The 23,748-nt window shown below is 40.4% G+C and overlaps 2 protein-coding genes across 2 annotated transcripts; both read left to right on the plus strand.

Moving 5' to 3' along the window:
• Positions 1–1,732: 1,732 nt before the first annotated feature.
• LOC111221175 (receptor expression-enhancing protein 5-like) lies at positions 1,733–9,232 on the plus strand. The gene is made up of 5 exons (XM_022744531.1): positions 1,733–1,950; positions 2,184–2,277; positions 5,678–5,816; positions 8,141–8,309; positions 8,931–9,232. The coding sequence occupies exons 1-5, from the start codon at positions 1,833–1,835 to the stop codon at positions 8,978–8,980; spliced, it is 570 nt and encodes a 189-aa protein (XP_022600252.1). The 5' UTR covers positions 1,733–1,832; the 3' UTR covers positions 8,981–9,232.
• An 8,059-nt stretch (positions 9,233–17,291) lies between these two features.
• Positions 17,292–23,392, plus strand: cdk9 (cyclin dependent kinase 9). The gene is made up of 8 exons (XM_022744556.1): positions 17,292–17,359; positions 17,485–17,598; positions 18,967–19,048; positions 20,079–20,169; positions 20,387–20,553; positions 20,740–20,911; positions 22,468–22,616; positions 22,700–23,392. Exons 1-8 carry the CDS (start codon positions 17,319–17,321, stop codon positions 23,063–23,065), a joined length of 1,182 nt encoding a protein of 393 aa, XP_022600277.1. The 5' UTR covers positions 17,292–17,318; the 3' UTR covers positions 23,066–23,392.
• Positions 23,393–23,748: the final 356 nt, after the last annotated feature.

Raw genomic sequence — 23,748 nt, forward strand, 5'->3', positions numbered from 1 at the left:
CTTACAGGTGTGATTAAGGCTCCGCCCACACAGGCAGGTGTGATGGAGGCTCCTCCCACACAGACAGGGGTGATGGAGTCTCCTCCCACACTAAAAGGGCTGATGGAGTCTCCTCCCATACTTACAGGTGTGATGGAGGCTCCTCCCACACAGTCAGGTGTGATGGAGGCTCTTCCCACACAAACAATGTGATTGAATTTTATTTCCTTAGTTCAATCCACATTATTTTACAATGAAAAGATTTCATGAAATAGCAGAATTAGTCTTCCATATGATGCCGATGTTGATTGAAAAATAAATACTGTTTACATTTGAAGCTTGTCATGATTTATGTTGCATTTAATAAACGGACATCTGCATGTTAGATTCCCTTTCTGAAATGCAAATCAAGCTAGAAAGGTACTGACCTCACCAGAATCCTCTGGAAAGTAAACATGGGTCTGGTAAAAGCCAGGTAGGGGTAAGCAGAGGTCTGAAGCAGGTTCAACATACCCAGGATATATTTTTTAATATCTGGCTTAACTGAACCTGACATGACCGTCCTGGGTAACCTGTACTATGACACTGGTCTTCAACTGGCTCAGTTAACTCTGGGTTTACCTGTCCGTTATTTTCCTACAAAAGATTTGCAGCCAAAATTATGATATCAAACATGATCATTTTATTTATGTTTCTTTCTCTCCTGGTGGACGCTGTATAGAAAGTGTCCTACACTGTTGATGATGTGATATGGATGTAAACACCTTCAAATGAATTCTGGGAGCCAGCACTTGAATCCAACATGATGCAGTGCAATGCACACAATAAGCAAATAATACAATATAGTAATAAGCAAATCAAGTCCCACTGTAGATGAAACAAAGCCTTTTTACACAGCATGTTTGCTGATTAGAGATGCAAAGTCTAAATATATCATGAATTATCAAATGGATATTATTTAACCACAGAAGTTCTCCGTCATCTAATTCCCTCTACATTAAAAGCCAATGTTTAAGTCAGCTGCCGGCTGCACTCTGCAGGAGGTTGAAATAATTGTATTTTATGCCAGTGGTTGTATTTTGCAATGTCATCAAAGCAAGGAAGGGTGTGGCTGGCTGCTGAGGGCTCACAGACTGTGCCCTGACTGAAACCTGTCAGGAGATATTTCTCTGTGCTGCGTAGTCAGTTCTCCAGCAGCTCTGACAGTCCCTGTCCTGAACACGGTCTGTCTGAACTCAACAATTCACATCCTTTGATGGGCAGAGCTTTCTGTGAGATTACACAACGTGGGAGAATGTGATGCCTAGAAGACAGAAGCCAGGGGCTAATATTTAACATCTTTACAGTGTTGAGCACCAGCCCTACCAAGCTAACCACAGTTACTGTGGATGTATGAGGACACATCCATTTCCTTTTTTTTTTCACAGTAAATGTGCAAATGTCTGTTTGTGGATAAAGAATTTTGCATTTAGAATCATGAAGTTAAGTAGATATTCACGAGTGCTATCATAGATGATCATAGTAACCAATAATATTTTCAGGTTGAAGGAATAGAGAGAGTTAGCACCTTGAAAAAAAATGTGAGAGTCGAGATCTCTCCAAAACGTCTGGGCTATTTCACACTCAAAAAATAAGTGAGGAATTCTTTCTAAATCATATTCACAAAAGGCTACAAGAGCAAGCACGCCCCCCTGCTTTTATTTTGAAGGCTGTGACCGGAAACTGTGGTGTACACACAGTATCTAACTGGACACCTCAGGGAGAACAGCGGTGTATTGGGTTTCAAGGGTGTTGCAGTTTGATTCAGCGCAATTTCGTAATTCGGCAGCATCGCTGAAGAAGGGAGTGCAGCCATGGCGCAGGGGCTAAAGGAAAGATTTGAAAAGTTTCTCCATGAAAAGAATCTCATGACAGATGTGCTGGAGAAGATCGAGACAAAAACCGGAGTGAGCAGGACGTACATTGCTCTGGGTGAGTGTTGACAGCACGGGGATGGAAAAAGAGAGAGAAGAAGACGGACTGCATCACACAGGAAAAAATAGCGTATAACTCCGCCCGAGGCAACCTATAGTCCTAATTTAACTAAAGAGATCAAATGTCGCTCTTGTTATTGATAAGTAATAGTGTTATATTTAATAAGTGTGATATAATTTGATGATGTTATTATATTTGTGGTGACAAACATGTGCTATGATTTGTTCCAGCTGTCATCCTTATCATCGCAGTTTACTTGGTCATCGGTTACGGAGCCTCGCTGCTGTGTAACCTCATCGGCTTTCTTTATCCAGCCTACATATCGTGAGTGTTTTCTCCTCAAAGCAAGGAGGGGCCTGCCCAACACACACACACACACACACACACACACACACACACACACACACACACACACGTAAACAACACTGAATGAATTTAAACCACCTCACAGTTTGAATTATTGCTGCTGTTGTTGTTATTTTTATCTTCTCAGCTAAGTGAATACATGTGGCCCAGTCTCCAGCAGCCACTGTTACAGCATAATAACGGGTTTTATTATGAAACTGTAAAGCACCACTCCCGTTTTGGCTGAGCAGTTTTAAATGAAGGTTGTACCGTTGTAATTATACAACTGTTTCTACAAGCCACTAGCTACTATTACCTTCTCTTATCTATTAAACTAGTCCTCTACCTCTGATAATCTTCTGATCATGATATCATTATATCATTTTCTCAAACTGTAGTTTTAAGACTTGTACAGAGCTACACCCATGAATCAGTTATTGTGATGCAGTTATCCCAGTAACTGGTGCGGGCTCTGTGTTCCTGTTTGCCTCAAGGCCTCAGAGAATGACTCCATGATCAGACTGATTTAGAGTGACCAGGATTATTCTCAGCTGATGAGACTTTGATACTGTGAATTACAGAAATAGAACATTTGATAGCTTCAGCTAATGTCATGATCTCCTCATTATTTTAGGAAGCTGAATTAAAAATATGAAGATCTAGAAAATAAGAGAAAATAATATGAGTTATGATCTCAACAGACAATGACCAAACCACTTTATTCTGTCATGCTTCTGTAAAAAAGAAAGAGTTGAGGAAAAATAAAATTTCATGGCAGCAAACTTCAGTAAAATTTTGATTTAGGAGAATGAATGTAATTTAGACTTTTGTTAATTTTACTCGAGGTTAAAGTAACTTCATGGTTTATATCTGAGCATGGGGTTTTTTTTTGGTTTTTAGTCATTTATTGTGTTGAGCCTCATCCCTCATTAGAGCTTCTGCTGTATTGCTAACAGTCACAATGAGCCCAGTAACAATGTTCCTCAATATGACCTCTATGACTTCAATCACTTACTAAAGAAGAAATCATCTGAACTATCCTAATCACAGTTTTGACCATTTGACACCTCAGAGACGCATGTGTAAAAAGACACATAACAGCCTCCATCATGTAACTTGTTTCATATTATATAGAAAGGATCTCTGGGTAACCTTAAAGGTCCATATAGTCTAATGGTCTCTGTCCATGTGTAGTTTGATTATAAAGCAGGTCTAAGTTCTATATTAAAACTGTGAAAGTGTCAAAGCCTCAGTCCACAGAGAAACGCACACAGCCTGTATTCAGACACTGAGCCTTAAAACCAGCCGTCAGGACTTTGTGATGTCACAACAAAGCAGTCACTGCCCCACTGGACCCACCATCCAACCTTGTAGGATTTGTTTCTCCGAGTGTTTACCTGAGATCTGCTTTATTTTTATTGGATCACTCAGAAAACAGTCAGCCAATAAAAGAGTGGCTCAGAGCCTCCTCTCTTCTGATTGGCTCACCGACTTGTTGTTATTAGAGCTCCAGAGAGAAGCCTGAGAGAGGAGATGTAAAACTACACTGAGATGGTTTTTGGTTTTTAAAACCACAAATATATCTTCTGATGGATCAACACTTCAAATAAAACACTGGAGAAGAAGAAAATATGGAGCTTTAACGCTCTACATAATTTATATGTAAATAAGCTCACAGTGTTTCTGAAAAATTTTAACTGACAAGTTTAAACTGAACTCATCATTATTAGGTCTGACTCGTGAAACTGACAAACCTATCTAATTACAATTAATAATAAAAGAAAAGTTTATTTTAAAAATCTTTTTGTGGGATTTAAAGGAGTGAAAATTGTTTTCCTGCATTCTCCAACTAAAGAAGACAAGTTAGTAGAACTGGCTCTATTTGTAATGAATAACAGATTCCAAGTCATCAGGACTCTCTTTTGTTTGTTGTCTCTTATTCAACTTTCTAAGGCCTAACAACCTGAGCTGTTATTTATGCCATTGTTATTCATTATTTATTTATGCTGCGCATGCACCTTGGCGTATTGCTGTTATATTGGCACAGAATCAGAATCATTGTGAGTTGATCGCATATTGTGACTGACCAGTCAGTCCAGTCCTGACACACACACACAGCAGCTCTGTGCACTCTGAGGGAAAAGAAAGGGCTGAGTGAGTCAATGTGCTGTGCACAGCTCTACAAGCAGCGATGGCATAAACACAAAGTTCTTTTATGTTAAATTATGAGAAGTGTAAATAATAGTTCAGTTCGTTATGAAACTGTGGTGGACAAATTTAGTCAAGGCGATGATTGAGAAACACTGTAGAGGATTTACCAGGTGGTAAGAAAGAGCGCTTCTCTGCAGAGTCTCACTAATGTCCAATAGACATCCATGACACATGACAACGTTATACAACACACAGTATGCCACAAAGAAGCCTCGACCCTCTGAGGCTGTGTTGTAATGTTCCACCTGGCTTGTGTGTAAGTGGCAGAGTGTAGGCACGTTACTCTCTTGATACTGAGCCTTAAGATAACAGTGAAATACTGCACCACTGACTTCAGAGCAGGTTTTTGTTGGTCAATCGTGCAACTGCTTTCCTCTGCCTCAAGATAGCAATACTCCTGACCACTCCTCATTTTAAGACCAACACACCCATGGGTGCTCAGATGCATGCAAATGTATTTGCTATTTAAACAATGTGGGCACAGGATGGGAAAATGACAACTGTGTTGGTCTGACACTAACAAAGACACTTGTGTTTTGCGGGTGTAAGATAGGGCCCTTAGTCTCATGTGGGCCATGGCCTCCTCTGTTGGGGGCCCATTGTTACTGTCCTCCATGTTGTCTTCTCTTAGGAGGACATATCAAACAGCAGCTTTAAGCCAGATCAACACTGGTACTGCTAATAATGTCAACAAGGTCTTGACACCTGCAGTGACTGTTCAGAGGTGGGAGGAGATTATTACCATCACCCACAATCCTTGAGGCAGTCCTGGATGAATGCTATCGTCACATCAGCGTCTGGCTACCAGGCTGTGCCCCCTCACATTATCCTGCATACTCACCAAGCAGCAGACAGTTTCTAGTCACATGTAACTTCCTGCTGCCTTCAGACGGCTGTAGGGATTTAAAGGGGCACTCCATCAATAGTATCAATAATCAATAGTCAGATGAAGCACTAGTCAGTATGAAAACAGTAGTATAATGACTTTTGTGTCTCTGGTGGAAATGTATCATATTTGAAACTAGCCTGATGATGTCATAGTGATGTCATTAGGGCTTCAGCCTGGAGACATTTACAGCAGAAAACCTGTGTCACAAACCGGAGGTTCACAGTCATCATGAGTGACGTTGTCTTATATATCAAACTGTTTGTCTCCCTCTCTCTCCAGAATCAAGGCCATTGAAAGTGCCACCAAAGACGATGACACTAAGTGGCTGACCTACTGGGTGGTGTACGGACTCTTCAGTGTGGCAGAGTTCTTTGCTGATATCTTCCTCTCCTGGTTTCCATTCTACTATATTGGAAAGGTAAAGGTGTTTCAGTCAATGTGCTGAAACATTGATTCAAAAAAAGTCAACCTCAGTGTGAGTGTGCAGCTTTCCCATCCTGACAGGAGCCGCTCACTGATGAGTCAGCAGCTGGAGTAGGTGTGTATTTACTCTCAGTCCCTCTGAACAGAGTAAACTAATCAACATGTTGAGGGTGGGGCACACCGCTGTGATGATAAAGACTATCTGAGTGCTGAGAGCTTTGTCAGCAGCTGTAAAGCAGAGTGTGTGGTGGTGTTAGGGAGGGGCATCAGGCAGGGAGAGAACGACAGAGTGAAAGATGCACATCCTGTCAGAGCTCAGAAGTTTAATTGCCTCTTGTCATTAACTTAATAAGTACAAAAACAAGATTCTGATGAGGTGATCATTTATAATGTGCTATAACGTGCTGTGTCTCCCGCCTGCTTCCACACTCACACTGGTGATTTTGAGTGAATAAGTACGTTCTGAGTACAGCAACAAGATCACCAACATATTTCTAAACTTCTAAACGATAACAGTGATTGAGGAATGAGGAAAACATCGTTATTGTCATTTCCATGTCACATGACACACAGAGCGCACACACACACACACACAGGAGAGGAAAACATTCATTTGCAAGTCAAGTGAGTAAAGCAGCAGCTGAAAGGCGAACCACGATCACGCTCACAAGCTGCTGTCGTCATATCCGGTGAGAGCACAACGGCAGTGTTTGATTTGAGACAACACTACCCTGTTGGAATTCACACACTAGCCCAGTGAGTGTGCTGTGTACACAGTATACTACATGTGAGTGTACTGACTGAAGTATGTGATTTGAGACACAGCCATGCTGTAAAGCAGCTGCTGCCTACCACAGGCCTACAGCTATACTGTATAACATGAGATAAGAAACAACATGAATAAATAGTGATCTGTGACGTATGCTAATATGTGCTCACTAACATTTACTGCATGTTACTGACATTTGAACATTATGTTTTACGTCAAAGATTAAACAATGTGGTTTAACAGGCAACATGTGTAGGATATGCACATATCTCAAAAGAAAAGTGCATCAAATGAAGTTCACTTTGATTACATTATGTCCATAGTCTGACAACTATTACTTTATTTTGCACTGCAGTAGGGTCACAGTAACAGTATATATATGCAGCTGACAGCAGCAGAACCAGGGTCTTATATCACGGCTGTGTAAAGCTGAGAGTTGAGGGGACAAGAACAAATGGAGTGAAAGTGATATAAATATTAATATGATTCAGTATTTGTATGAATCTGTGCCTCCTCATCAGCAGCCTGTAACTTCAGGTACTACTGCTGCTACACTTCCTCACTGTGGGGCCCAGAACCCTCACTCGCAGTCTTGAGTACTCGTGTGTTCATGTGCCACCAAGTGTGTCCTTGTCAGAAAAATACACATAGCCCACACTTTACACAACCAGAGCTCAGTATGTCGCACACCTCACCACACTTCTCCAGCTGTTGGTGCTGACGTTTTCAGACCAACAACAACAGACATGAATTCATACCCAAACAGTAACTTCACATATGGTTATGTAATATCAAAACTCTTTTCTTCTAAATTGGACTGATGTGAATAATAACACATATTCAATTCACTTTGCTTGTATCGCAACAAATCACAACATACATAATAATATTGTAGAGAGAAACCCAGCAGTTCCACAATCAGCAGCACTTGGCAACAGTGGAGGGAAAAATCCTGCAGGTCTGGAGATACCTGCTTTTGTGAAATGTTGATGTGTTTTGACACGTAAATTTGTTTGCACAAACTGTTAATTAGGGTGGCACAGTGGCGCACGGGTTCAAACCTGCTGGCCTCTCTGTGTTTGCATGTTCTACTCGTGTCTGTGTGTTCTCTCATGGTACTCGTCGTCTCCCTCCCACAGTCAAACACATGCAGGTTAATTGACGACTCTAAGTGCCCATGGGTGTGAATGTGAGTGTGAATGGTGTTTGTCTCTATATGTCAGCCCTGTGACCTAAAGTCAGCTGGGATTGGCTCCAGCCCCCACACGACCCTATAAGGATAAGTGGTTTAGATAATAAATGAAAGTATTAATTAGTGAGCACAAATGAAGTATGTCAATAGCACAAATTAGTAATTGGAGGTTCCCTCAGCACAGCTGCTGGGCTCAGAGGGATGTAATAAATCTGCAGATGTGATGAACTGTTGGAAATGTCTGACTGTATCAGAGTATGACGGCTCGGATCATGTTGAGATCGCAGATTCCGTGATCATTATGATCGTATAAATAAGTATTATGATTACTAATGAGTGTGACTGTCCTCTTCCCCAGTGCGCCTTCTTAGTGTGGTGCATGGCTCCGACTCCCTCTAACGGCTCAGTCCAGATTTATAACCGCATCATCCGACCGTTCTTCCTCAAGAACGAAGCCAAGATCGACGACGTGGTGAAGAACCTGAAGGACAAGGCGTCTGAAGCTGCCGACAAGTTCAAAGATGAGGGTGAGTAAATCAACGTGTGTGTGTGTGTGTGTGTGTGTGTGTGTGTGTAGTGTTGACTGTAAACAGAGACCGACCCATACAGGAACATGAATCTGACAATCAGCCAGTATTCCAATATTTCAAAATATAAATTACAAATAAATCAACTTAAATTAATAAAAGAAGGGATTGAATATAGACAGCTTTATATGTTTTGTCCTGCAGCTTTAAATCTGTATCACTGAGTCCAAAACAGCCCACCAGGTAAACACAATGTTAGAGTGACTGAGTGACTGATTGTACATTTCTGCTCTTAACAAAAACCTACAATCCCCAGGATCCATTCTTTGGTTGACAATCTAATTTTACATTTTCTGACAAATGGTTGACTTAAACTTCTCTTTCATAATCATATCAACATTACTTGAAGTTTAAAGGACGTGTAGACAGGAGTATTATCCCACTAGATGGAGCCAAAATACAGAAATATTCACTCTCATTCAACAATGTTTATGACATTCAGTTATTTTACTTATCATTTCATCAAGTCAGAAGCACTCATTGTTCCGTCTGAAAATCAAAAGTAGAAATTGTAATAATAATAAACCAGATATGTGACGTTTGTGTGTCGTGTGTCCACAGCCAAGAGAGCCACAGCAAACATCATTTTTGAGGAGAAGAAGAGCTCCTAAGAGGCTTCCTGTCCGCAGCGTCGTCTCTGGAGCTGGTTCTGTGAATGATGAAATGTTGCCTTGAAAATGGTTGTTTTTAGTTCAAAACCTAATCTTCATTCACTCTGTATTAGATGTTACACATGTATCACGTGTCTCAGTTAAAGCCATTCCCCCTCAGTTTACTTATTTAACTTTGCCTTCTGGAGGGCTGACAGATAACTGCTGGCCCTGATTCGCTTTATGAACCAAAATAAAGACAAACTTGCTGAAGTTGTTCTCTGGTTGTGATTCTTTCTTCTGCCTTCTAAGGTAAATGAGAAATTCACTACAAGAACGATGTTATGTAAGGTTGTTTACAGGTACCTCTCAAGTCCAGCATTTCAGACTTTTGGAGCTGTAAAGATCATTTACCACTGACGGCTATGTCTGATCAGTCCACTGAGACTTTGTAACGCTTCTTAAACTTCACTGAGGAACATTTTGATCCAACATCAAATAAAAAATATTTAATTTCAAATCATCACAATTTCTGTTGAGTTTCTGAAAGTTCTGACCTCGTCTGTAAAAACACACAATTAAGTTTACAGCTGAAGATAAAGGAGGTTTTGAACCTGGCTGTTCTTCATCACCGTCATCATCACACTGTGATCCACAGAAATATTGTCTGACCTTTAGCCTTTAGGTCCTTACTCTCTCTTGCCTTACGACGACACCTGAGACTGATGCCCTGAAGCCTTGTTGAGATTGATTCTTCTTCTGTTCAAACAGCTCTCAAATGTGTCGTTCTTGGAGTTTTGAACTGAAACAGGACAAAGTCTAGCTGTGACTGATCACTGATATCACCGTGATGCTGCTGAGCCTGCTGTCTCCTGCAGCAGTGAGGAGGCTTCAGAGTGTGTGGTGAACCAGGGTCTCATCTGGTGTGGAGGAGCAGGTCCAGGTCAGCAGCAGTTCTCTTCACTTCTCCACTTGCCTTTAGAGACAATGACCCAGGCTTCTGCGATCTCCGCCCTGGTCTTAATATCATACACTCAAACATGACTCAGTGACCTGCCACAGGTGATCTGCACAACCCTGAACTCCTGCCCTGAGGTAATCCACAGACACACTGAAGCTCACAGATGGAGCTGGGACAATGAATTTATTTGTAAATCAGCCAATCAAGAGAAAATCAATCAGGTTGTGTTCTGATAAACCATCACCGACGCCTCCAGAGAGAAAAAAAAGGGGGTGGGGATCGTCACTAGCTCCAGCCTCGTGTGAAGGGAGGGGCGGCACTTTGTAAAACGTTGAGATTAGTGATGAAGGAACTGATCTAAAACCTTGGGTTTGGTGGAGGATGTATCTCTCAACATTCGATCTACCGCCGCCTGCACAGTGTCAACCACGTCTCCCCACTCTATCGCCTCTATGATGCATTCAAACGCTGCTCCGAGATCCGTCTGCTGCTGTGTCTCTCCAGTTTGTCCTCAGTCGAGCTCTGATTCTCTCACTGAGCTGAGACATCGACAGGAAGCTGCTTTTCACTCCCTCTGACAGGAAACAGCATCAAGTCATAACAGCTTCCTAGTACAAACTACGACTTCCCTACATGTCGGAGGAAACACCGAACATTTTCCTTCACTACATTCACCTGACAGATGATGTTGCTACTGACTTCATAGTTACAGATTTTATGAAGCTTATTCAACATGTGATCAGCTTGTAAAATATGATGCATCTGTCCAACAATATGTAATACTTGTTTTCACCTCAGCAAAAGTTAAACATACAAATAATCCAATAATGTCATGTATCAGGAAATAAACCTTTAAAAGAAGCAAGGACTTTTAATTGGTTTTTCTTCTTCTACTGAAGTAAAGGATCTGATTCTTCTTCATGTGGCCATGACTGTAACTGTATTAACCATCAGCCAATATCCCAATACTAAGATATATTGGCAATGTGTATATTATGTTGCATTATGATAACTAATAGTTCAGAGAAGGCTGACCACTAAAAACTACAACAACCCCCCTTTGGAACCCCAAATAGGCCCTGGGGTTCCAAAAGGAGGACAGTGTCTCCTGCCTGTGAAGACTCCAGCCTGAAGTTGAAGGAGCTGAGTCCCTGTTGTCCTCTTCCCTGTTTGTAAAGGAGCTGAGACCTAACGTCGAAGGAGCCGACTCCTCAGGGTTTCCCTCATCAGTCCTCCGTGCTCTCTTAGAGTTTACCTGCTCAGTGTAGTCCTCGTCCCTGCTCCTCTTTGTCAAGGAGCTGAGGCCTGAGGGTGAGGGAGCAGACTCTTCCAAACCTTTAAGACAGCTTCTGGTGCTCAGCAGGCACCTCAGGGTGCCAGACCATCAGCTGCTGAGCAGCAGCAGGATAAGTGGGAGCAGCGTCTAGAATACGGGAAGGAACACCAACAGGAGCAGCAAGAGGAATGTGAAACTATCTGTCAGTAATCCTGTCAAAAGTTTCCAGGTGGGAGTTGGCGAGCGAGAGGGGGGTGAGGTATGAAGTCTTCATCATGGTCGTCTTCATCCTCTGTCATGGTGCTGTACCCCGAATCAGTGCTGGTGTCATCAGACCAGTCCTCTTCCTCATCATCATCATCATCATCATCATCATCATCATCATCGTCATCGTCTTCATCATCTTCATCGTCTTCATCGTCCTCGTCAGATGAGACGTCGATCGGGCGATTATCTTCGTTGCGCTCCACATCCCAGATGAACGCAGCGCGGCCATCTTCTACAAGACATTCAATGATGTTGTTGAGAGGAAACAGTAAAGTCTTATAATTCAATAGTTTGGATTAAATAAGCAAAGCTAAAGTCAGAAGAAATATTATCATAATATTTTAACATTAATATCAAATGTTGTGCAGTATTATAGAAAGAATAATTGAGATAAATAAGATTTAAAGATGACTACTGTTTACTTTACTTAGTCACTTGGAAAAACTTTTAACCATTGATGTGTTGAGCTTGGACACAACTTTTTCACAAAGATGGAAATTTTGACTCTGTGACTCTACAAGTATTTTCACATTCACAGTGTAAGAGTTTGAGTTAAATTAAGATTAAAACTCAACAACTTTGTGTTTGGAATCTCAGCGTGACTGAGAGTAGAAGCCTGTTTTGTTTATTTACAGGTATAATTGATGTAAACAATCTTTTTGCATCACTGAGAATATGAATATGACAGGATGACTGGTGTTATGATTATTTCATATTTACAAGTTGGACACTAACTATCAGTTGTTGTTAACATTAAGTGTTAGTCTACATGAAAGTTCACAGCATTCTGACTCGTGAGCACAGTCATAGGGATCGTGTTTTACTCTGGACCGAAAACTGAAACAATGGTTTAGCCTTGAATTGAGGAGAAGTTATTTACACGCAAACACATTTAAAATGTGAGCAAATGATAAAAGACATTATTCTTGTGAGCACAGCCATGACATCAAAATCATGTAAAAAAAACATTTAGACACCCAAACATTCAGAGTTCTTCAGAAGCCCAAACAGAGAATACAGGGCAAAACAACAAGGACATTAATAATCTCAATTTAAAGAAAAGTAATATTGTGTCTGTCAACAACTCACAATTCATTCGAAGAGACTGGACAGGAGAGGAGTAGCTCGTGACGCTGCGCGCTTTTACGCACGGTTCTCTCCCCCTTTTTTTGGATTCCGGTCCCCGCCCACAGAGCCACGCCCAAAGCCTAGATTTGACCAAAATGCAAGAAACAGGAAAATGAGACATCACCGGACATGGAAAACGGGATGGGAGCTCAGTGATGGGAGTGCGACTGCCAAGCACGGAGCTCGAGGAAAAATGTGATCAGTCTGTCACTGGCCATTAACCACCTTTGTGTACGAGCACTAGAACAGAACATAGTGAGGACTTGTATGTTTACGTGGACAAAACTCTAAAAGGTTTGCAATAAGTTGCATAAATTGATTTAATATGTATCGCACATGCGTCATTACGCACAGCGAACCGTAGGAACGTTGATAAATGAATGCGCAGCCAACCACAGAGGTTCAACAAAATCATCATTTAAACCTTTGTAATCCTGTTCAGACTAAAACAGTAGTTTGTAACCGAGTCGTCTACAAGTGTGTGAGCGGCAAATCATGGGACGTGAAGAAGACTGTGGCACAGGGCGCACACATGCATCAAGTTACACAACAAACCGTTTTCTTCTTCTACAAAATTAACTACATTAAAAAATACCACAAAAAATCTGAGTAACCAAAGTACCAACATGTCACCTGATCCAAGAACAGTCAGACAATATTCCATTTTATCTCTTTCTTCAGTGGCCCTGAACAATTTGGTGCCCTAGGCAAGATTTTAGCTGGCGCCCCCCTTGCATCGCAATTTCACTACCAATGTTCATACACTCACACAGAAACTGCATAGCTTTGTCTTCGAGATTTTCTTTTATTTCGAATAGAAAATAACCCACAAAATAAAAACTGTACTAGAAAACAAGTGAGGGAAAATAAATTATAAATACTATATGTATTTTATATATCAGATATGTTTGAATTTTATTATTATGTGTGTGTTTAGAACTTTATATTTAGGGTTGGGGTGGAAAATTTGGAGATTTCGCCTCTACTAAAATCTCTCTAGTTTTGCTCTGCTTCACTATATCGATATCAATTCTGAATATGAAAGTATCAGCTCAGCATATATCAAGTCAAACTGCAAGGATCCAAACAACCACACACAACCACTGCTGTGTTTACACCTGTACGTCCTGACGTCCTGACGTTCGGAGCTATAAGTTCCATCATCTCCATGCTGCACGAGAAACAAATATTTTTGGCATTTTATGAAATTTGGCCCAGCCGCCATCTTTTTCTAATAATTTCGATGCAACATTTGGACAATTTGACGCCCTCAAACCAAAACAACAATGTTTTCAAATCACTGCACTAATTGTTAATGAATTCCACACATTTCCCGGGATATTTAAGAAATTCTGCCCATCAAATAATCATTTCACACAGAGAAATCGTCGAGTAAAGTGCCACCAAATCTGTTTTTCCAACAGGCTTATATGACATGGTGTGAACTGTCCACATTTACATTTAAACAGTTGTACTCTTTTATAGACTTTTTAGACCATGAACGGATGATTCAGTCATAAGTAAATTATTTTTATAATGGAGAATACTTTTAAAAGTGGTCTTACCTGCATGGTTGTCGAGCCACACATGGACGGCTGCCCTCTGCAGGTGTTCCTCCATGTCCTCAGGTCTATTGAAGGCCATGTTTCCACAGAGGTTCAGAGATGCAGTTTTGTAGTTTTGTTCTCCAACAGGATGCAGTGCTTTCTTCTCCAACAGTTCGCTTTCCACAGCTTTGGTTTACAACAGTCAATTCGTCTCCGAGTCCAGGTGCAAAGGGAGAGATGTAAATGACGCGCGGCCCTTATACACCCTGGGTTAGGTCGTCATACGTTTCTTGTAGTGTCGCGCGCGTGCGCGTGACATCATGACAGACAGACATCATGTTTACCTATTAATATTTTTCTCATTTTTGAATTTCATTCATGCTTGTATCTTTATTTTTCAATGATTCAGTTTTACGGTACAGTGTCCACAGATGATTAGCAATAAATACACAAATATCAACCATCAAATACAATATGATAAAAGTCATCAAATAACAATTATATTCAATTCAAGTTATGACCATATAGACTGGGAAAGTTGTCCATAGTACTTGTGGTCACTGGGACAAATTGGCAGCATAGCACAGTGGCAGAACCTTTCACCTACTGTATCTCAGTGGTTCTCAACCTGTGGGCTGGGCCCACTGTGAAGGTAAAATTTTGGTGAAAGATGTAAACATAAAAGTAAAAGAATGTTCTTGAATGTTTTAAAACAAAACGATCTTTAAAAACATTAAAAATGTTGAAAAACTCCATCCATTTCCACACAGCCATTTTCATTTGTCTGGTTTTAGGGCTTATCCGTGTGATGAGCCAATGATAGGAACTTTTGGACCACATCGTATATTTGTTTGCTATCACAGTCTGATTACGTGCTAAAATATCACATCCATTGCAAAAACTGGAGAATGAAAATGGAGCAACAGGAAGAGTTAACAGGAAGAGTTAAATTAATACTATTAATATAAATGTGCTCTGAGATTGTATTATCTGCCCTCCTTATTGTTACGAGGTCACATGTGGTCCACCAACATTTTAGAGATTTTCAAGTGGGCCATGAGTTGGAAAAGGTTGGGAACTACGGATCTATCTTACTACCCTTATTCTTGTTTGTCTCTGCCAGGGAGCTAACACTAGCTATATCCATCTCCAGATATCAGGGTGATTTCTCCTCAACACAAACAGTGCAGATGAATTAGTGAGCAGACTGTTTCTGCTGTTATTTTTTAAAGTACGCATTATGATGGTGGTGCTGAAGTGGTGCTGTTCGTTTATTATTCTTGCTTAATGGTTTTGCACATGTAAGTCTAAAAAAATATATAGAAGTGTCATGTTTTAATCTTTGCTCCTCGGTTGACAGTTTTGTGACCAGGAGATTTAGCCAGTAATTTGCACTTTACACAATTTTATATTCACTGAAACAACACTGTTGATCACTTGAAGATATATGATTGAATGGAGCAACAAGAACTGCCTCCTTCTGAACACCTCACCGAGGTATATAGAGGTAATAATGAGTTTCTCTGAAAAATGATAGGTTAAATTTCAGAAATGTGTACGTGTACACTGCAGTGTAACTTCAGTCATTAATAGCTATTAATAATAGGACTGGCCAACTAGTTTGTCCTCAACATAATGTTAACATGGCTGAATACAATCAGAAATTCAAGCTGCAGTTCGTGGGCTCTAACCCCTTTGTGCTCAATAGAGAGAAACAGCCAAATTTCAGCTAATTACACAAAACAGCTAAAAATCCATCACAGAGACCTCTGTCATCACAGAGGCTTGTTGTAGAGTATATTGCCTTAAATGCAAAGTCAATAGGACTCAAGGTGAGATGGGGGCAGCCTTTCAAACTTTTTGACCCTTAATTATAGCGCCGCCATCAGGTCATGGCGGCCATGTTTTGAAACTGATCTTACTCATTTATAAGAGACACTTATACACACATAGACACATATCTCGGTCCTTCAAGGCTGTATACCAAATTTGGTGTTGCTAGAGTGGAAATTCATAAAGTTTTATTAATTTCATTCATTTTATGCAAATTAGCTAAAAAACAATAATGGTGGCCACTATTATCACAGAGGGTTTTGATAGAGAATATTGACGTGTAGGTGTGAGGTAAATTTGAAGTCAGTTGGACTCGTAACTTGGCGGCAGCTGCCTTTCAAAGTTTTCACTCTGTTTACTGTTAATTATAGCACCACCCTGTAGTCCAGAAGGATCCATTTTTTTGTGAGGCATTTGCACATCACTTCTAGTTATGGTGCCAATTTTTGTGTCTCTGGCTCGTTCCAGCTCACTGCAAATTGATCAAAGACTTGAGATAGCAGAAAATGATGAATAGGCCACGCCCATTTCCATCAATCAATATGGCACTTCAGATTTTGCTTAATATTCACCCACAGAACATGTCTACCAAATTTGTTGAAAGTCTGTCCACCAGGTACATTTTTGGTATTTGTGGCGCCCCCTTTGGGTCTGGCTCAATTGCTTTGGCAGGCACACAGCCTGAAATTATCTAAACAGTTTTAAGAGCTAAGCCCCGCCTTTTATATTATTTATATTTTGATTGATGGCGGCCATGTTTTATAGCCGACCTTTTTATAGCTCATTTGCAAGAGAATCTTGTATCTACGGGGTTAGAACCCTTTTTTAATAAGTAATGTCACTATTTTTAACAAGCACACTTTTACAGGCGATACTACTCCGACTCGCCAGGCGTCGCTATCAAATAATTTCAGCCATATTGCTGCCTTCGGGTGGTGTCCTACTTTTTGGATTTGAAAATATTACTGGTTGTTATGGGTAACGTTTGCATGTAATCATGTACATGTGTTACTCTATGCGACCCAGCACAGTGGTAAATACCGAGAAAAATTACAATCACGGGATATTAATATGGAAACGATGTAATTCTCTTGTCACCCGACGGATGATAAGACTTCAAATAATTAATAATAACATTAAATAATAATTTGATTTCTATTTAGGGTTATTGCATTGCTGTCTGCGTAAACTATGTGAATCGGGTATCTGTATTTTCACCTGTCGTTATTACTATCATTGTTTTTATTGATGATTTATTGAAACTAGTCCTTACACTGCTGAATTGTAGGAGTCCGAGTTGCACTTAAACGTAGCAATACGTCATCGTGTAGCAGAAAAGATAGAGGGATGCAGCGGGACCGAACGAGCAACGCCGGCGGGGCTGAAAAGTAAGAATAAAGCCACTTACAGCTTTCCCTGTAAAATATGTGTGTTTACATCAGTTTATTTACCTAAATATAGCTCGTGGGTTGACTTAAGTATCCCAATATTGAGTGAAATGTCTCTTCTTCAGGCCCGACCGGGAGGCCGCCATAATGTCGAAATACTACGATGGGGTTGAATTTCCTTTCTGTGACGAGTTTTCCAAATACGAAAAAATGGCCAAGATAGGACAGGGGACCTTTGGGTGAGTGTTACACAAACATTTTACTGTGTGTTTACATCTGTGAATGCTAATGAGAATGCTAGCTGTGCTAATAGGGAACGTAGTCATAAGGAGACAACAGGTAAACACTGGATGTTTTGTTTTCCTCTATTCACGTACAACCTGGTTTTAACTGTTAGAAATAGGTGATCTCTAGAGGATCGTATATGAGTTAATAAACACTGTATGTAATGTGTCTACCAGGTTGGCTGCTTGTTGGGGGGAGTCTTTCTCTTCCAATCAGTGTTCATCACATCTAGGATGCCTGTTTGGAACATCCACCTACTCACTATATAGTTAATCAGCCGTTGTGTACTGCTGTTTGAATTTTTAACTGTGAAATGTATTAACTATGTAGTGCAGTACAAAATTGTCACGAGGCACACCAAAATATATTGGAAGATGAACACTACATTGATCAAGCTAAACCATCATGCATTGCGGCCCGTGTCGTGAAAGTGCTACAGAAGAAATCCTCTCCTTAACAGGCAGGCTGCTAGGGTTAGCTGCTAGCTAATGCGATTTGATATTTGTAAAACATCATAAACTGACTAAATAGTAAGAACTGACACAAATAGAGTACAGGCTGCTCTGTAGACACAAAGTTAAACATACTTTACAATATATACAATATATGAAAGATGCGTAAAAATTGCAGTCTTGTAAAATCGCATGTATTGTCATGTATTTTGCCTCACATGTGATGCAGCTGCTCTGATGTTTGTTTATGTGACAGAAATAATAACAAATATCCAGCGCATTCTGTAGCAATTTAACATTCAAGTAGAGTTTAACTGCTGTCTGCACTAGTGAGTCTTCTATGTAGCAAACACTGTTTAGAAGATGAGTGAGTGAGAGGACAAGTGGATAATTGAAACACAGGGTTTCAATTTTTTTTAAACAACTTTATTTATCACATGTATGTCAAAACAAAACAAACAGGATTGAAATCTTGAAATAAGATAACATGAAATAAATAAATAAAAGTAGAGAAAGCTGAGCCATTAAAATAATAATTCAATCAAAACAGCATTTAGTTATATAGTATTTTGTTATGATGATGATTTTGTTAACTAGTAATTCAATACGAAAGACACTGGTATGACTTACAAATCACCATTGAAGAGTCACTTGCTCACACTTTTAAATATAAATCCAACAGTATTTACAAAGCTCTATAATACAGATCAAAAGTGGAAGTGACATAAATGTCTTAGCTAGAAATGATTTACCAATATAATTTATACTTGCTTTCATGTGTAACTGTTTAAAATGAAATTGTGACCAAAATCAAAGTGTTTCATTTGAAGCTGTCTCTTGTAATGTGATTCTCTATTCTGTGTTTCACAGGGAGGTGTTCAAAGCAAAACACAGACAGACGGGGAAGAAGGTTGCGCTGAAGAAAGTCTTGATGGAAAATGAGAAAGAAGGAGTAAGTGACCATTTAGAGTCTACTAGTCAATTTACAGCCTGATATGCCAAACTTGTTCAGCACGGGTTCAGCATGGGTTTTTCAGTACAACAGAAAAGGCACATTAATGGACAATTGCGGTTTATGACAAGTTGGGTCTTATTTTTTTTATTTTGGCCTTCTTCATTTCTAATAGTTATAATAATATTGTGGACACCAAGTTAACTACAGTGATCAGGGAACAGGGAAGCGTTGGTAAAAAAAAAAAAAGAAGGTTGTAAGCAAACCCCTCGGTCAGGGTTCGGTAAGCCTGGCCTCGGGCCAACTTTTCTTTAATGTATTACATGGCAGGCCAGAACATAATCAATGTCTAATTTAAGATATTTAAGATATAAAATGCAACTGGAATTTACTTTGTTTCTGTTCACATATGTGGCACTGGCCCACAGTCACAGATAGGGTTGGTAAAAAAGATCATATGATCATCTTTTTGGTTAGAATAGCAATCCATCATCATGCTCATCATCTGCATTTTTTTTTTGTTTGTTTGTTTTTTTGTTTGTTTGTTTTTTGTTTTGTTTTGTTTTTTCTGATACAAAAGAATCACATTATCAAAATAATCTGGTGGGCCAGATATTATTGCTGGCAGGCCAGTTTTGGCCAGTGGCCCGCCAGTTGCAGATCGCTGCCCTAGGTTGATGAAACTAATTTGGAAGAGAATACAAGTGTGTAACCCAAAACTGTTTGTTGTCCACATCCATTACAGTTTACAGACCAACTGTCTGCTTAAACTTATATTATATTGTATTATCCTTTTGGGTACGCTCACTTTGTCTGATTCATTTTTTCCTGCCCTGACATAATGATGGTCAGAACTTAAATAAAGACAGAAATAAAAGGTGTTGCTTACCTTAATGATGTGTTTGGAGTCTTAGCTTTGAGCCCCCTCTAACCCAGTGTAGCTGCTGCCCCTTAAAACATTTCTTACTTGAAAATTTAAAACATCTTGAATCTGTACTCACAGAGCAGCTCATCTTTATCTTTGTTTCAGTTTCCAATCACAGCACTGAGAGAAATCAAGATCCTGCAGCTGCTCAAACACGAGAATGTGGTCAATCTGATTGAGATCTGCAGAACCAAAGGTTGGTGTGACAGTCAATCAGTTTCTGTCGTCTTCTAGATTTGTGCCGTTGTATTTTTAGGTCACTTGTTTTCCCTGCTGTGTATAAACAGCAGAATATGTCTTGCTCCAATTAGAAGGGCGAATAGAATATAAACAGGAAGCATATGTTGTGTAAACTTAGTTTGTTGGTGGATGGATGTTTTTCATTCTTTGTTTTCCTCTCATTGTTTTCGAAGCTACTCAGTTCAACAGATACAAAGGCAGCATCTACCTGGTGTTTGACTTCTGTGAGCACGACCTGGCCGGGCTGCTGAGTAACGCCAATGTAAAGTTCACCCTGGCCGAGATCAAGAAGGTCATGCAGATGCTGCTGAATGGACTGTACTACATCCACCGAAATAAGGTGAGGCATGTCTGTATTTAGAGAGGTATAAAAGCAGCAGGTGAGCAGAGGTCACACTGAACTGACACTAATCTGAAAAAACGAAGAATATTGATCTTGTTACACTTTAAACCAAAGAAATAAATTAGGCATTAATTAATCTCACTGCTACAATGTCTCATGGTCTGTGGCCTTCTGTTGGATCAGATCCTCCACAGAGACATGAAGGCTGCCAACGTGCTCATCACCAGAGACGGTGTTCTGAAGCTGGCTGACTTCGGTTTGGCTCGAGCCTTCAGCCTGGCTAAAAACAGCCAGGGGAACCGCTACACTAACCGCGTGGTCACACTGTGGTACCGACCTCCAGAGCTGCTGCTAGGTAAGAGATGAACACCAAACTCTGTGTGAGCACAAAGTAAGAAGTATGATGTGCACGGATTTGTGTTGTTGTTAGCTGTAAATGGATGTAGTGCATTTAATACAACACACCGATTTGTATGGGCTGGGTCTTGCAAACAACCTTGTGTACAGCAGGTAATCACACATGTACATGTGGTAGTGTTACTGTCAGTCACTGTCGGAAAAGCATACAGTAAGGATTAACAGCATCTACTGATGCTAAGTTTACTGAGTTTTCTCAAAAGACAATATCCAAAAGCACAATCAATAAACTCTTCTAAAACAAAGAGGAATTAAATAAATTCAAAACCTCAAAGTATTTGCAAACCTGATTTTTCTACATGTTTGAAACTTGCATTGTTTACGTCCATGCCTTCTCCTTCACTGACTGTGGTGGCACAGTACAGTCTCCTGTAGAGTAGTGCACTGTGTGAAACCACTGACAGGGATGTGTATCATACTGCAGATGTGTATAAGAAGCAGAACATTGCTCCATTGTGCATCAGGGTACCTATAATTTTAATGTAGTCTAGAACACTGGTTCCCAACCTGTGGGCCATGAAGGTATTTGAAGTGGGCCAACAGATCTCATTGTTTTGTTTTCTTATATTAAGGTCTATCACTGTGATAAGCCAATGATAACAATTTTTATGTTGTCGCTGCCTGACCACATCATACAGTTGCTTGCTGTCTCAGTCTGATCGCGCTAAAAGATCACATGGCAGAAACTAGAGTATCAACATGGATAGCTGGTTAGCAACAAGAAGAATTCAAAGGGAAGAATCAAGAGACGGATGATGAGTTAAGAAGTGATGACTGCTGTGTCAAACAAAACAGAAAGATCTTCCTGAGCTTCCTGCATGTTTCTCAGATCAGTCCTGAATGTTCGATGGTTATCATTAAAATAAAAGGTGCTTTGAGAACATTTAATTTGCCTGTGTTGTGTGAGCGTGGTGGCTGCCGTTGCTGAGCTGCTGCTGAGAAACACGTGTGTGTGCACACCAACTGCGTCTCTGTTGCGTTGCTGCTGCTGCTGCTTATTATTAATTAATTTCTGATTTATTTTTGACAGAAAACGTCACAAAAATGTCCCTGTCTCCACATGCAGCTGCTACAAAATTTAAAAAATATATTTCTATTTTTTCATGTCTGTTATATTCATATTCAGACTAGACATAGAAAGACTTTAGTGGTGTAAGTTTTGTGTAATGTTGCTGTTGTGATCTCAATATGACATCAACAGGTCAACAACAGGCTCACGTACACGTCACACAGGCAGTGTGTTCGCTCTCACCTGTTAACATGTGCACCGAAATGAAAACCAAGATGTCCAGCAGCCACAGCGTGCACACACACACACACACACACATCACGCATCCAGTGTGCTCCTGGCGTTATGGGGTCAGATGTGGATTGCCAACATTTTTGAGATTTTCAAGTGGGCCATGAGTTGGAAAAGGTTTGGAACCACTTGTCTGGAAGAAAGCATATGTTATCTGTCTATTTATTATCTGTGAATTTGTTTGTTTTTGGTAGGTGAGCGAGACTACGGCCCTCCCATTGACCTGTGGGGAGCTGGCTGCATCATGGCAGAGATGTGGACCAGAAGTCCTATTATGCAAGGCAACACAGAGCAGCACCAGCTCACTCTGATCAGCCAGCTCTGTGGCTCCATCACTGCAGAGGTAAGACGGCTGATGCTGCATCACATGACATCTACTTCTCTTATTTGTCAACTGGATATTAAACTGTTCTCTCTGTCTATCAGGTGTGGCCTGGTGTGGACAAGAAATACGAGCTTTACCAGAAGATGGAGCTTCCTAAAGGCCAGAAGAGGAAAGTGAAGGATCGTCTCAAAGCCTACGTCAAAGACCCGTACGCTCTGGACCTGATCGACAAGCTCCTGGTCCTCGACCCAGCACAGCGCATAGACAGCGACGACGCGCTCAACCACGACTTCTTCTGGTCCGACCCCATGCCGTCAGACCTGAAGAACATGCTCTCCACCCACAACACCTCCATGTTTGAATATCTGGCACCGCCCAGACGGAGAGGCCACATGCCGCAGCAGCAGCCCAATCAGAACAGAAACCCAGCCACCACCAGTCAGACTGAATTTGATCGAGTGTTTTAGTGGTTGGAGGAGTTTACAGTCGGGGTGTCACGTTTTAAACCCTGCCTCTCAGATGCTGCAGTGTTGTGATTGTCTGATCAGCACTGCTTTTTATTTTTTATTGATGTGATCATTTGACTGATCAGTCAATAGGACATGCAACAGGTGGAGCTGATAGAGCTTATCTGTTGGACCTTCTGGTAAACTACATCAAATGGTCTTCTGTGCTTATAGAGTGTACATGTTGACTTGAACAGGTCATTACAGTGTAAATATTTAATGTTATTACCACATTCAAATGTTTGAATAAAAGGTGTCAGCCACACTTTTTGGACAAATAGTTTGCTGGGTTGGACTTTATGTTTAAAAATGATTTTATTTTCCAGCTGCCAAATGTTGTTTTTGGTGAAGGTTTGTTTTTCCATTTCTTCTTCTTTGAGCGAAATGACACCGGGGATGAACAAGTATTTGGAGATACTTTACAGATGAATGTCAAAGCTAGAAATAACCATATATTTACATTTACATTTATATCTACAGTGACACCATATACACAACTTTTAAATGTGTTATTATTGTTAATAGGTTGAAGGATCAGGTTTCGTTTCAGCTCCACCTGAAATGGCAAGATACCTCATAATAATATGTAATTATGTCCTAATCACAGTGGCGGCAAATGTCATGTTATAACTTCTCAGATTGTG

Source organism: Seriola dumerili, unplaced genomic scaffold (assembly GCF_002260705.1).
Source record: "Seriola dumerili isolate Sdu_G_001 unplaced genomic scaffold, Sdu_1.0 BDQW01000081.1, whole genome shotgun sequence".
NCBI lineage: Eukaryota > Metazoa > Chordata > Actinopteri > Carangiformes > Carangidae > Seriola > Seriola dumerili.